Source organism: Odontomachus brunneus, unplaced genomic scaffold (assembly GCF_010583005.1).
Source record: "Odontomachus brunneus isolate Ranch 3 - 2012 unplaced genomic scaffold, Obru_v1 Obru_scaffold_004, whole genome shotgun sequence".
Taxonomy (NCBI): domain Eukaryota; kingdom Metazoa; phylum Arthropoda; class Insecta; order Hymenoptera; family Formicidae; genus Odontomachus; species Odontomachus brunneus.
Window position 1 is genome coordinate 3,394,058 of NW_022639454.1, and position 14,336 is coordinate 3,408,393.

The following is a 14,336-nucleotide window of genomic DNA, read 5'->3' on the forward strand; positions in this document are numbered from 1 at the left end:
GATTTCAGGATCGTGCTTTTCGGCACGAACACGCGATGAAGCGGGCAAGCGAAGTCGTCGGCCGAGTACGCGAGTGTTGTAAGTCCGAGGAAAATATGAGTTGATCGCGTTACGTGACGGTCAAGGTGGTCGAAAGGAAAGCGCACGACACAGGTCGCTCATGATGGAAGCAGGTCCACGACTGATTTCGCAGAGTCCGTCGCGAACGATCCGTGTTAATTACGAAACGACAGGAGGATGTGCGCCCGGGAATCTTCTGGATTCCATTAGTTGTTCAACGTGTCGTTCGCGCAGAGTCATCATCATATAGAGTCGCGAATCGGTTGCAACGTAAAGGCGGTGAATGTTCCGTTTAGACCCGGTTGCACCAGTGGCAAGATTAAAAAGTGGAAGTGTTTTTCTTTCAAAACAAACAAAATCAGACATACGATTTAACTGTTAGTCAACTTACTGCTCGGTGCAACCGGACCTTAAAGTCTGACAGGTTCTAAAAGCTAAGCTTGACTTTGTGTTTCTCGAGTAAATCGAGACTTCGTGGGTAATCGTACGAAACTTGCTCGGTATTCGCATTTTCTTTCTCTCTTCTGTAGAAAAATAATTCAGCCATCCATCAACACCATCCAAATTCAGACTGATATTCCTTGTTTGTATTTCTTGATATTATTTAATCTAGTCATACGTCATTTTATATTATATTATATATAATGTAGCTGTAATACTTTTCTGTGTATCTCCCATGACTACACGCTGTAACATAAAATATATTGTAAATAAACGTATATAAGCTTGATTCATCGAGAATAAAAGTGTGCTATTCTTTAGTAATGCGGCAGGTACGTGACATTCCGCTGTGTCACCCCGTCGGTCGTCAGCATTGATAGGTGGCATTGACAAGAGAGAAAAGCACAATTTACTCAGTTTAGTATACGTACGTGATAGATATTTTATTTCTTAAGCTTACGATTTAATTACGTGCCATTGTATGCACTGGATCGCGCGATTGCGCTTACATGAATGCGAGAGCGACTTTGCGAATAGTGAGATCACGAAGTTTGTTGTGCGGATATTGCGTAAGCTATTTGCATGCGAGGAATTTGACTTCAAAATTCCGCGAAACGGGTTTCACGTCACGGGTCATCTAACTTCATGATTTGAATTCATATTTCTTGTTCTTAGAAGTCGAACAAGTTACGCCTGTCATAAACTTGGCGTGATTGACTGATAATTATCATATGCATGATATATTCTTCATAATTTCATAACATTTTTGTACAATCGTATTAAGCGTTTAAACATCTTATGTTTCTGATCAGGCTGATCCAAATTTCCACAAACTAGGAGTCATTTAGCGAGAAACGAATAACAATTTCGCAAAAGAAACGTGTCATTTTGACGTACCACGTGACAATATATCGTACAACAAAGCGTGTTTGTTTCATAAGAGCGCAAAAAAAAACCGAAAGTCTTGAAATCCCACATTTCACACGCTGGACAACGTACTGTATCACCTAGACCGTCAAAATCTTCACCGGTCAAATCAATCACCGGTGCGTCGCATCACGATCAAACTCAAGAACGACGAAGCATCGCGTTGCGCGCGCTCGGCGCCTGACCGCCGCTTGAACGATACGCCCCTGAGCGCGCGCGAGCGAGCGCACGTGCGAGAAAAAGACAGGCTGAGCTTGCGAGTAGGAGCGAGACGGCGATAGGACGCTAGCTACCACACACTGGCGGCTACAGTGCTGGGTGCTACGGTGGTAGTGAATGGAACGCGGTGTGCCGCACGTCCTCGCGTAGTACGACGCTCCGCGGGCACTGCGCGCCACCAATGGCCAGCGAGTACGGGGTATCACGTGACGCGCGTACTGAGCCAGCCAGCAGAACATTGCAAATGACAAGACGCGTAGGGCATTGTCGTCGCGCCGCCGCCGCCGTCGTCGCCGCTGCTGCCGCCGCCGCCGCCGCCGCCGTCACCGCCGCCGCTGCCGCCGTCGTCGACCTCGCTGAGTGAATCCTTCCGGTAGTCGGTGAAAATCCCGTCGGTGGTCGCGTTCAGTGAGTCCTCCGCGTCGAGGCGCCGGACGGGCGTCCTCCCGATAGTCGTGGTCGTTAGTCTGTGCGCGCGCGACTTCGTCGGTGCTCCCGCGCCCTGAGAGAAAGCCGCTTTTTTTGGCAAGAGGAAGCCGCCAGGTGCGCGCGTCCGCTCCGTGGAGCTGCGAATCGCTCGCCGGCGCCGCTCGCACGCCGCGTGAGGGAAAGAGAGAGAGAGGAAGATGTCGAGCTCGCAGCGTATGCGAAAATCCTCGCCATGCTCGAAGCAGGGCCCGATGCGCGCTACCCTGCCCGTAAGCTCGCTCTTGAGGCAGAGCCGGCAGGGCAGCAGTCTACGAAAAAGCAACAGCAACAGTCCCACCGTCTCGCCGACGAACGCGGCGGCCTGGCGGGCACGCATCTCGCCGGAGACGTCGTCTTCCTCGGGACAGCGGAGCCCCGGGTCCCTGTCCTATAAAGGTACGTCGCCGCCACCGTCGTGCCGCGGGCGCTCGTTCTTTGTGCTGCTCGTGGAATCGCTCTCACCCGGTGTAAGAAAGAGAGAGATAGCGAGAGAGAAAGAGAGAGGTAGAGAAAGAGCGCTAGAGAGAGAGAGAGAGGGAGAGAGAGGTAGATAGATAGAGAAAGAAGTACGTACCCTTGATATATTGTCGCGCGCGCGTGACCTCCCACCGGGCACTGGACTCATCGCCGTGGGCAAATGATCAGTCCCCAGTGATGATTCTGGATACCCGCAAAATGGGTCCGACCGATACCGCCGCTTGTCTCTGAAGCGCGGAGTCGCGGGACTGTTCCTTGGGATCATGTTCTCCCAGGAGGTACGTAGACTATAGAGAGTGTTCTGTGCGAGGTTAATATTTTGCTAAACAAGAATCGTTTTCTCCGTGGGAAATAGGGTGTCTTATGTTGTTACTTGTCGGAGGTATGTCGCAAGACTGGTCCCGAGCGCTTGTCTGCATTTGTACACACACACATACACACGCGCGCACACACACACACACACACACACACCATATACACACATACAGATGGGACGTAGATACTACAATCACTTTGTACGATCAGGATTATTTCTCGAGCTTCTCGTCAAAATGACTGTGTTATGTATGCGTCGTTCGATCGGAAATCTCTCGCTTTAGCACGAAGAATGGGGAGGAGTGAAGACGGGGGAGAAGGTCCATGTGTTGTGTTTTTGTCACGCTCGATTCGAAAAAAATGGAGCAGGGGATAATTTTATTCACTTTCGGGTGTAATTGCTTGTTGTGAAAAGTTTGCTTATTTGTAAGTATCTAGTAAACATCTCACTCTCATTGTTACTAATATCTATGCATTACTGTGATATATATATGTAATACATACGTAGGTATATATATGTATACACACATTAATAACTTCACTTCTGATTGTATTTGATGAATCCTGTCTTATGCCGATTGATTATATTGTATTGTGCACACTTTACACGATGTTATGTTTTCATAAAAAATCACTTTGCAGAGTCTCAGTTACGATACATTTCCACTTCTGCATCTTTACACACACATCACAATCACAGTAACCGAAGAAGACATTTTTAGTTCGGTTACACCGTGCGCGCTTATTGTTTATGCCTCACTTTTTATCGTTTTGTCTCACAGACACACGTCTCAGAGTCGGTCCAGTAACCGAAAACAATTCTTATAGCTCGGTCTGGTACACGCGTACTTCACGACATGATTACACGAACTTAGAGTGGAGTATTTTCAGGTCACCCTCTTGATTAATTCAGCGTTCTTGTGCTTCGCAGCCAAATCAAAAACGTTGAGCGGCCGCTGCAGCGATAGCTTGAGCGGAAGCCAAAGCATTCGACGAACAGCGTCGCTGGATACCATCTACTTGAAGGGACAGTGGCCGCGTGACTCTTATTATCTGCATTCCAGTCTTCTGGTAGATAAGTCCACTCAGGTGAGGATATTCTTTTTCTGGAAACATCTGTGTTGCTGAGAAGCACAATCCACGAGAAATCGTGATAAACGTATGAAATCGAAAGAAGCAAAGTGAACCTCAACTCATACGTTTATTGTCACATGAGATTTACTCGACGTACACTCGATTTGGCAGATGCAACAATTTTTATCTTCATTGCAGACGGAAGAATGGCCCAACGAGCCGAGAAAGATGCACACTCGTCACCCCACAGACCAAACAACCACAGATGAGAAATTGGAAAAGTACTTCAGGCATCGGTGAGTGTTCACACTGTCAACTGTATCTTCTGCTTGTTATATCGTCGCTATCAATCAATTATATATGCTTCTCGATGCATCTTGTCGCAGATTACAACGTACAAACAAAGAGGGTACCAGCAGTAGAGAACGGACAGCGGCGTTTGGGTTAATCATGCCAGGTGGTCCCCCGCCCGCACTTCCCGGAGATCATTCAGTACTTTTGCCCAGTATTGCATCACAAACATCCATGCGTGAGTAATCCTGCGAAGGGTTGCGTTTGTTCCACGGCAGGATCGATTAAACGTTGTGCGTCTAATATCCGATTTGCTTGCAGACAATCAATTTAGTTTGAGTACAAAAGCGAGCCCCATGAATATCCCGATGAAACCGATGAGGCCTCCAATGCGTTCGTCCATCGAAGGACTTAATCAAGAAATTGAAGGACTTGTGCTCAAAACCAATACTAGCGACGCAGATCATCCAGTAGAAGACAAGGTAGAACTTTCAGAATTATTGACGCGACATTTTTTTCTTGATTTGAGACGAAGCGATTTGTCGACGCGTATTAGCTGTTGCTTGCAAATAGAGAGCAGGATCCCTTTTCTCTGTCTACGTACCATAATCGATATATTCTGTCGATGTGTGTGTGATCGTTGTGTATGTGATTTTTTTAGTATGCACGATATCGTGAACAAATCACACCCGAAGGACATCGCGCTCCTTTAGCAGATCTATTACGGGCCACTCGGAGTGTTAACACACAAACGCCGGCTACCGACCTTCCCTCCAGTTCTTATTCTTCAGGTAAGTCGCGCGGCGGCGTGTACGTCTAACTTTCCAGGTGTACATGATGTTAATCGTTAAATTACGATTGTTGTTACATGTGTGCGGAGGGTTTACAACCGTTAGTGCGATAAATCCTCGCAAAAGATTGCTAGGCAGCGATCAATCGATATCCAAAAAATCGCCACACGTTGTCTTGAAATTATATTTCCTCTATACAGGGATGAGTTCGTTATTGATGGTACAAGCGAGAAGGCGATGACTTTATTACGCAAAAGTAGATCGCGGATGTAGAAAAAAGAAATCATTCGTACGAGATCGCGTTTTCAGGAGAAATTAACAATTTCACGTGCGTTATCTTGATAATTTCCAACTGTCTGACATATAGAATCATTGAAAGTCACTGGAAACAAACGAGAGACAATCGTGCGACTATTTCATCCGATTTTCTCGGAAATCGCAAGGAGATTTTAAGATCTTAATGTGAGATGATTTTCTTTTGCATTTTCAGTTGATTTTTTCACGTAGAATCGCGTGTTATTGCGATTGTTCGCCGATATGTATAGATATATTTTCTGGCTAATTTTTTTTCTGGTTAACGTACGATAGTATAAATAACACACTAACTAAAGGTGTGCGCCTGTTGAGACAGGCCCTCCATCTAGGAATTCTGAGTCTCCGCTGATTCCTGGTCTTATGGATGCATCCCGTCCGCCTAGCGATCTCTTACAAGGTTGGAGCATACATTTGCGGAAAGATTATTCGTTTTCACGAGTTTCATTTAACAAATTTGTTTGTCTTTAATCCCTTCGACTTGCTGTTGATTGATATTCCGCATTGAATGACCTTTACGTATATTATCCATATGCATAAATAAGTGCAGTTTGCATACTTTCATCGAGATACACGTTGTAGGACATATATTCGTCTCGTATATGCATGGTATTATCGATTCCCAAAAGATTTTAAGAGATATTGTTCATAGACAAAGAAATTTGTGGTCATAAATTTTTACGGTCTCGTGTCAATTGCATTTCAAGACCTTATCAAACTTCTTACCATCAATAACACGCATATCACGTTAGATGATATAGTCTATAATGAGTAAATAATAGGTAAATCAGTCGTGTATACACATATATACTTGAACTAGTTGCATGATCTGCTGTTATTTATGAATGTTTTATATAACATTGAGTCGTTCTTCCTTATTTCTCAGATGTTCTTTTTATCGTTATATAAATATTGTTAGTATATCACAATGTACGTATTACGCATAAAAGCTGAAACAACGTGTTAAAAAATACGCATGATGAAGCTACAATTCCAGAGGACAAAAAATTCCAGAGGACAAATATCTTGATAGATTTACTTTGTTATTACCTGTTGTTTATTTATTTAAATTATTTTTGCAGCACGTGGAAAGAAACAAGAACATTATAAATATTCATATGCATCTTCTTTCTATATACTTTCTATATTCGTTCAATATCTGTATCTTTACTGTTACTAAATGTAGCATGAAGAGAAATAATTTGATTTATTTATTTATTTTTATCTAAACGCGCGCTACGCACTACTCCACACATTTTACACGATCTGTTACGCATCTGTTTACATATATTCACGCAAGTACTCGTTAAAAATAGTGAATGGCATGAATTTCCGTTATATATTTTAATCATCGACATAAATTTCAATGAATCGCGTTGTCTTTATGAATAAATAGCCTCTAACCATTCTTCGTGAATTTGTAGGCGGAAGTCGCGGTTCAACGCCTGAACAAGACAGAGAAGGACGTCTCGGCACCTCCCCTCACATTAACAGGTTCCTCGCGAGGGAACCACCTGATGGCTGTGAGAAAGTCAACCTCAAATTCGTGGAAGAAGCGAGGTAACGTGGAGATTAATATACCTTACGACCACCTACCGTTTAAATCACGCTGTGAGTATACATGTGTATATGTTGTGTGCATAGGCGGCCCAAAGATTTGAGCAAACTAGACTATTGCCCAAAGCCGTGCGTACCATTCCAATTGAAACCTAGCTTGGGATCAGCGTTCCTGCCATTGCAACAGCCGGCCAGTCCGACGATGGTCGCGAGTGTATCACCCTCCGCGCATACAACACCGACCACACCTCCTCCAAATCCATAGTCCCACTCTTTACCTTGCGGTGTTACACCTATAAGCCCGATTAGTAGACATACACACATATATGTATACATATATATATAATACACATATATATATAAATATGTATATGTATATGTACATATATATACACATATATATATTTTTTTTTAACGACCATGTGGGTAGAAAGTGATTTACTTCGACATAAAAGGCAGATATACACCGATGTAAGGAAAAGTTACCGAACAAAGAGGAGAAAAAGAACAGCCTGTTCCCAGTGCGCCCCAGCAATCGCGCTGCGGGCATCGTGGATTGTGTAATTAAAAAAGTTGCGATTGCATTGATATAAGAAAATAAAAGAAAAGAAAGAAAAAAGTATTGGAAGGCATCTGAGCTCCGTTATAATGTTCGAAACAATAATAAATACAAGGAACAATAATTTGTGATAACTAAAGAAAAAAAAACAAAAAGATAACAAACGACAACGTTTAGGAATGAACATTGTGTTCTACAGGGAAAAAGACTAATGAAATTGTGTATTCTAAATTTAGTGCTAAAGTGTGCTAAACGACTTTAGTTTTGTATACACGGATAAATATTCAAGATGACAAAAAAAAGTATTAAATTTGATTGTTGGAATAAACGAAATTATACGGATACAAAGGAAAAGAGCATGTGTGCACGGTATATATGTATACATATGTATATACATGTGTACACATATATACGCATATGTATATACATCGCTGCCCGTCTATGGTGTTTTCATTAAATCTCTATCGTTTGAAGTAATTCAATTAAATAATGACTGAGAGGGAAAGAAAGAGAGAGAAAAAGAGAGAGAGGTGGATCATTTGTTAGAATTTGTATCGTTTTGTATTATTACTTGTACGCTAAAAATATTCTCAAACTATTATTGTACGAAGAGCTAGAAAATTATCGTATCCCTATGCATTCTTGTCTCACGGAAATGGTCTCATAAGAACGTTACTTTTGATGTGAGATGTGTGGTTTGTTATGAATTTCGATCTGGTATTGTATGCACGAATATGTTTGTAGATTTATTCTTAATCGAGAGAATAGGAAGGGAGCGGATAAATTTATCTTTAATTTAAAATTAAATCAAAATTTCAACATTTCTTGAAGCACGCATTACATTCACGAGTAATAACACGTTCTTGTCGTTCTTCCATTTTGCGTCGGCGACGAAAGCATAGAGCTGCGATATATTTTTGGTTCTTCTTATGTTATGTTAGATTATAATCTGAATATGTACAACCAACACAACATGCAGTGACAGGTTGACGAATGTATGACAGAATGAGCCCAACGACACAAGATTGATATGTATTGAGTACAGAAACGATGAGTGATAATATTAAATATTGATTGAAGTGACGCGATATGTGCTTTTGCCAGTGTGGTATCAGATGTGCATAAAAAACGGCTCCCTAATTTGGCGCGGAATACAGGTGTGCGTGTTTTTTTTTTTTTTTTTTTTGTATATACGCGGATAATTATTTCGAAAAAATATATAATCTGCGTCTTATGCAAGCGACAGTATGCATGTGTTGTAATGTCAGAATCCTGATATTAAGCCATCCACGAATAACTTTGGTAGCGAACGACAAACATAGCATACATACACGTAAAATATTCGCTCAAGCGCAGGATGGTTATCAATTTCTAAAAACGAAATTTGCATTACGTTAGATTATTTGGAGAATAATTAGCTTGGAGAAGGAGAAAGAGAGAGAGAAGGAATGAGATATGAAAAGAGCGTGTCGCTTCAATTTTTACCGAAGATACTTATCGCGATATTAATTACCGAAGATCTTAAAGGAGATTATTAAAGTATGAATGTGAGAAAGAGAAAATATGAGGGAGAGCAAATGGAAGAAAATTGAAAGTTATTCGTGCGATGGGTTAACTTATTATTTAGTATACGCAGATACATAGCCCACTCAAGAAGTTCAATTTATTTTTTGCTTTTTAATACGAAACGTTTTGCAAACGGTTTTTATAATTACAGTCTGAGGAAAAAGAAAATAAGAATCTTGATATAGAATGTAAAGTCGAAAGCGGAAGAAAGCGATTTTTTAAATACAATAGTAATATACTTTCTAATAATATAATGTATATCTAGCTACGCGCGCGCGCGACAGTGAAGAAAAAAAAGAAGAGAGGAAGAGGATGAAAGGATGAAGGAAAAGAAGAGAGATTAAGAAAAATAAGAAGAAGAAGAAAAGATGAGGAAGAAGAAGAAAAAAAGAATGTTAACACATAAGTACCTGGCACACTGGTCTATGCTCTCTCTTATCCAGCTCACTAGGAAGTTCATGCCTTAGAATGCGTGGTAAGGTGTGCTACATAGACAGGAAGGTTAATCAGAGGGTCAGGATACACGCAAAACGCACTGGCTAGTTAAAGTGTACACAATACAAAGATACTGTAGTATTTACTAGCTTAAGAGAACCTCGTTTTTATTTATTTTGCTACAGATCTATAAACGACACCTCGTAAATACCACCTTGTCGCATCGATACTTCAGTGTGAACGTAAAGCAGCTTCGAAAGAAAAAACGAAAAAAAAGATAACGTATTCAATCACACACGTAATTCTGTCTTCGTGCTTTGCACTTTCACGGAGGATTTTCCGTTTTAACGCGAATGAAACGAAAGAACAGGTTCCCGTATTTTCAACAATGAGTAGTGGTTGGGAAAAGGAAAACAAGCAAGAAAATGAAAAAAAAGAGGATAATTTCAGCGAATACGCGCTAGCCTCGTTACTTTTCACCGCACTCTCTCAAAGGCTCCACTTTTTAACCTTCGTGTACTTGCATAATGTGTTATCATTATTGTTAGCTTTTGTTGTCAATCTCGTGAAACGGAGTTAATGCGTTTAAAGACTGCTGAAACTCAAAGAGATCGCCTGTCATTCGTATATACCTGAAGAAAGACCTAAAGTCAAATAAAATTAGGCTCAAATCACACCGCGATTATTACCTATGTAGGTATACTCTCTTTGTAATTCATTACTAAGTAATCTCCTTACGTGACTACCGGTACATTCTCTCTACATATCTAAATCTGAGCAGGCTTCAGAACGGCAAAATGATTATGTCAATTAAAAATTCGTTTAACCCTAGGACTGTCTAGATGTATTGTTGCAGTATCTTGCACAAAAAAATGATTGTTGAACGTGTATTGTAATTCGTAAGATGCTCAGAATTATACAAACTTTCCAGTACATAAAAAAACATGTATGTTGTATAAAATATCTTAAAAAAATTTTATATACCTGCTGAAATTAAAATACAACTTTTATTCACTGTTTTATAATAAATATATGAAACATTTATATTGTTTTTTTTACTCTCTCTTCTTATGAGAACTGTATCGACCTGTTTTGTCGAAGTTGAATATCGTTTCTTGCGTGTGTACGCGTGAATGTTGTATGTAATGTTCACACGCAACGAGCGATATGTAACGTTTGAACGCCACATGTATTTGAAATAGTTTGAAATTTCGCATTATAATTTCGATTTTCAAGAGATGTTTTGTGATTGCCACAATGTAACTTAAAAATGTTAAATATTCATGAACGACCATAGATTAATTAATATTTGCAAAAGCTAAAGTGGTAGACTCTACTTTTACAATCTGTCGTACTAATTTAGTTTGAAAATTTGACTTGGAAAACTCATACGCAAGTCATACGACGCAAGTTTGGCATCTCATGTATTTCGCAATGAGTATCTTACAATATTAAATTTTCATGTTATTGCTTTTATTTTATTTCGCTTGGAGAACATTTCGAGCTTAGTTTAGTTTCTAGCCGGTTCTAGGGCTAAATCGAGATTAGTCAGCGAGGAGAAATTAGAGCGTGTAAATAATAAGTTAACGCTTCTCTTGTACTAACAACATCCCCGACATAGAATATAGCGACTAAAGGTATACGTATACTTTCGCGAAATCAGGCGAAATGTGTTTCATTTAGCAGTGAAACGACCGAAACTCGTCGCGTTCAATGCGGACACACATTCCGCGTGTAATAAATCTACGTTCTCTACAAGTGTACAAATTACAAAATTATAAATGCGCAAGAATGCGTACTGTCCATAAGCGGCTGATATCTGGAACCTGTTTGACAATTGTAGGTCGGTGTGTGATACTACGCGCACGCACAGCAAGACCATTTGTTAACTGCGTAAAATACGCTATTACGTTTTTTCCGTGTTTTCTAAGAGAATGATTCTTAGTCTTTTTTTTCTTTCCTACGAGAAATATACTTTGTTATTCTGAACGACTTTTAACGCGATATAAATTGCTTGTGTATGTGTGTGTGCGTGTGTGTGTGTGTGTGTGTGTGTGTGTGGATGCGTGTCATGTGCGAGTGTGTGTGAGTATACGGTAGAAAATGTTTTATGAGATATTTTTCGATTAGTGCTACTTGGCCGAATCAGTCCTGTATCAGTATTGTAAAATATATATATGTATATGACATTTTTGTAATAGACGAGAATTCGGCTAAATACGCGAAATGAATATCCGGGACAAAAGTAGTGAGTACAGTATTCACAATAAATTGTGATACTTGGCGCGATCGCCAAATTCGGTTATTGCGAATACAATATATACGCAAAGATGTATAATTACTTAGTATTTCGTTGATTTCGTATGTCCGGCTAACAAATAAGATCCCAGAAACTGGTGGAACGTGGACACATAGCGTTATTTATTTTTTTTTTGTATTCGTAATTTTTTCTTTTTCCTCTTAGTAGCAAAAGTGTCGAAGTACTGGCAGTTTTCAAACAATTCTCAAAATAAAGGGCTTTCCGCAAAATACGCTTCGGAGATGCGAGTAAAAATAATTTCTTAAATTTCTCAAATTGTGACTCAGAATTTCCTAAATTACAATTTCAAAAATGATACTTCGGAAGGAAAAGAAATCCATTGTCAGGAATCGAAAGTAAAAAGGAATTGAGTGAAAACGCGTAAGGAAATCGTCAGTATCGAAAAGTCCGTCAGCAGCAGCGCGATTCATTAAATCCGCAAAATTCTTTAACCGATATCCGCGCAATGCACACACAAAATTAACAAGCGTATCGCGTACTATTATTAGCAATCTTAAACTATGCAAATATACACACTTCGCGCTTTTTTAGTCTCCGTATCAAATCGCGATGCCTTGACACGTTACACGCGATAGTTCGGATTGAGAATATACTTTATCTCCTCCGTCATTCTTCGATGGCTGTTCGAGCGAGCGACGCGAATGATTTAATAAGGACGACGCGCGTCGTCACGACGATTACGATATCGCGCGATTGTGATGATGTAGCGTAATTTAAGCTCACTTTCACGTTCGGCAATCGAGAGGCAAACGCACGTTGCGACCGTTACGCGCGATCGCGCTTCGCAAAACGATACATAATTCTCACCGATTTTCATTCTCGTCGTGTATGCGCGACAGTAGGAAAGAAAAATGTTAATAATGATAAGTATATCCGTAAGTCAAAGCATACCCTGTGCTATATTAAGGAGAAGGAGTAAGAAAATAAAAGTAAAAAAGAACTTCTCTCAATATGGAAAGGTGAGCACAGCCAAAGTGTTGCCTAGTACAAATATATTGTAAAGAAAAAACGCGGATTGTTGGTTAAATAAGCCCTTCGAAAAAGTGCTATTTGCGTTTCGCGCGGAGAGATTCGTTTTACCCGCCCACTCCCCCCCGAGATAATCGATGTTTGATCTCACGAGAGAGAGCTCCCTCTTTATATTATCTTACCTCTCCATAGTGAGAAAAATATATTCTGTGTAAGTTGTTAAAATTTGTGGTTTTTTGTACACGCGCAATTAGTTTGTACTTCGATCTACTACCGGCATAATACCGTACGTACTTATTCCGATAACGATACGCACCTTTATTTTTGTCATAAGGGATAAATGGAAAAAAAAGTGTACCTTTTTATATTACTATTAAGGCGCCTTACGTATAAATAAACTTTTTAGAAAACGAGACGATTTTTCTCACCACGTCTCTCCTGTGAATATACGTAAAAATTCATCTCCGTACCCTTAGACAAACGCGTCGAAAAACTCGGTACTTATTAATTTATATCAATTCCATTCGTCCTTATTAACTATTAGTTCTGTTTATGTAGGCTTTCACCGCACTATAGTCAAGCGGCGCGAACACATTCTTTCAGTCGCTTTCTTTGTCGACTTTTAACCGAGCAGGATTTCAGGCCGGGATAATAATCTCTTGCGATAGTAAAACATTAGAAACATGAGCTATTATTTTCATTAAAAAAAAGAAGTATAGAACCAATTTTTTTATAATTGTCTATGTTATATATTAATTTCCATACACACATGCCGGCGTCATACAGGTCGCAAGGTGTGTATGGTATTATTCTTATATACATTAAACACATGCAATAGAGCGCCCCGTTCTCTTTAATCGTCAACAATACGTCGCATGTAACAAGATTCTTGTCTGAAGTAATTAAATTAATAAGATATTTTTTTTCTTTTCTTTCCCACACGTATATGTACAAATTGTCTATAAAAATTGTCATGATTATAAACCCATGTATTGAGGGGAGGAAGAGAAAGTACTTCTTGCAGAATTATTTTTCCTCGATTCCTCGGCATTAGGGCTATCACTGAAAACGAAAATCAACGGTGACATCTTGGTGTGAGGATATACTTAGGTTGCGTTCCGAAATTCACTGCCAGTACTGAAATTCTATAATTCATGTCACATATACTATAAAATTTCAGCACTGACAGTGAATTTCGGAACGCAGCCTTAGAAAGATGATTCCCATTCTCTCATGACAAAGTATACTAACGTCAATATTGGCTTTGAAGTGTCCGTGGATCGTGATCGTTCACTTTTAATCTCCGCGTGGAACACTTACCCAAAGAAAGGCATCAAGGATACAAGAGTCTGCCTGCTTGGTCTGCACGAAAACGCGGGGGAACATTGTGCCACGCGTCCGACCACACGCCGTAACCATTGCTGTAGTTTTTGTCGTCTATCCTCGACGAACTTCGCATCCTGAAAGAGTCATCGCGAGTTACTCTTTGCGTATAGATGCTTGCAGCATTATGCCATATGAGATGTGCTCAGAAGGAGACATCCAGTGGGGGGGG

General features: G+C 40.3%; 2 protein-coding genes across 7 annotated transcripts in view; one reads left to right on the forward strand and one right to left on the reverse strand.

Annotated features, from left to right (window-relative positions):
* Positions 1–1,760: 1,760 nt before the first annotated feature.
* Positions 1,761–10,536, forward strand: LOC116847725 (protein FAM117B-like). Of its 3 annotated transcripts, none has more exons than XM_032823028.1 (9): positions 1,761–2,511; positions 3,839–3,996; positions 4,180–4,277; positions 4,368–4,510; positions 4,594–4,754; positions 4,934–5,063; positions 5,695–5,775; positions 6,800–6,935; positions 7,020–10,536. In XM_032823028.1, the coding sequence occupies exons 1-9, from the start codon at positions 2,274–2,276 to the stop codon at positions 7,195–7,197; spliced, it is 1,323 nt and encodes a 440-aa protein (XP_032678919.1). In that variant the 5' UTR covers positions 1,761–2,273; the 3' UTR covers positions 7,198–10,536. The 3 variants fall into 3 exon arrangements, with proteins under 3 accessions (XP_032678919.1, XP_032678929.1, XP_032678937.1); XM_032823046.1 differs by lacking the exon at positions 1,761–2,511 and adding an exon at positions 3,129–3,156; XM_032823038.1 differs by lacking the exon at positions 5,695–5,775 and having other exon boundaries at positions 1,763–2,511.
* Positions 10,537–13,449: 2,913 nt separating this feature from the next.
* The window catches only part of LOC116847702 (sorting nexin-29), a 5,075-nt gene continuing 4,188 nt past the window's right edge, over positions 13,450–14,336 (reverse strand). For 3 of the 4 annotated variants that reach the window (XM_032822999.1, XM_032822986.1, XM_032822994.1), the window contains exons 11-12: positions 14,102–14,241; positions 13,450–13,843 (exon numbers count right to left, since the gene is read on the reverse strand). In XM_032822999.1, the coding sequence (XP_032678890.1) occupies positions 13,759–13,843; positions 14,102–14,241 (225 nt within the window). In that variant the 3' untranslated portion in view covers positions 13,450–13,758. Of the gene's footprint in view, positions 13,844–14,032; positions 14,242–14,336 lie in introns of all 4 variants that reach the window. The other variant, XR_004378813.1, reaches the window with a different exon arrangement.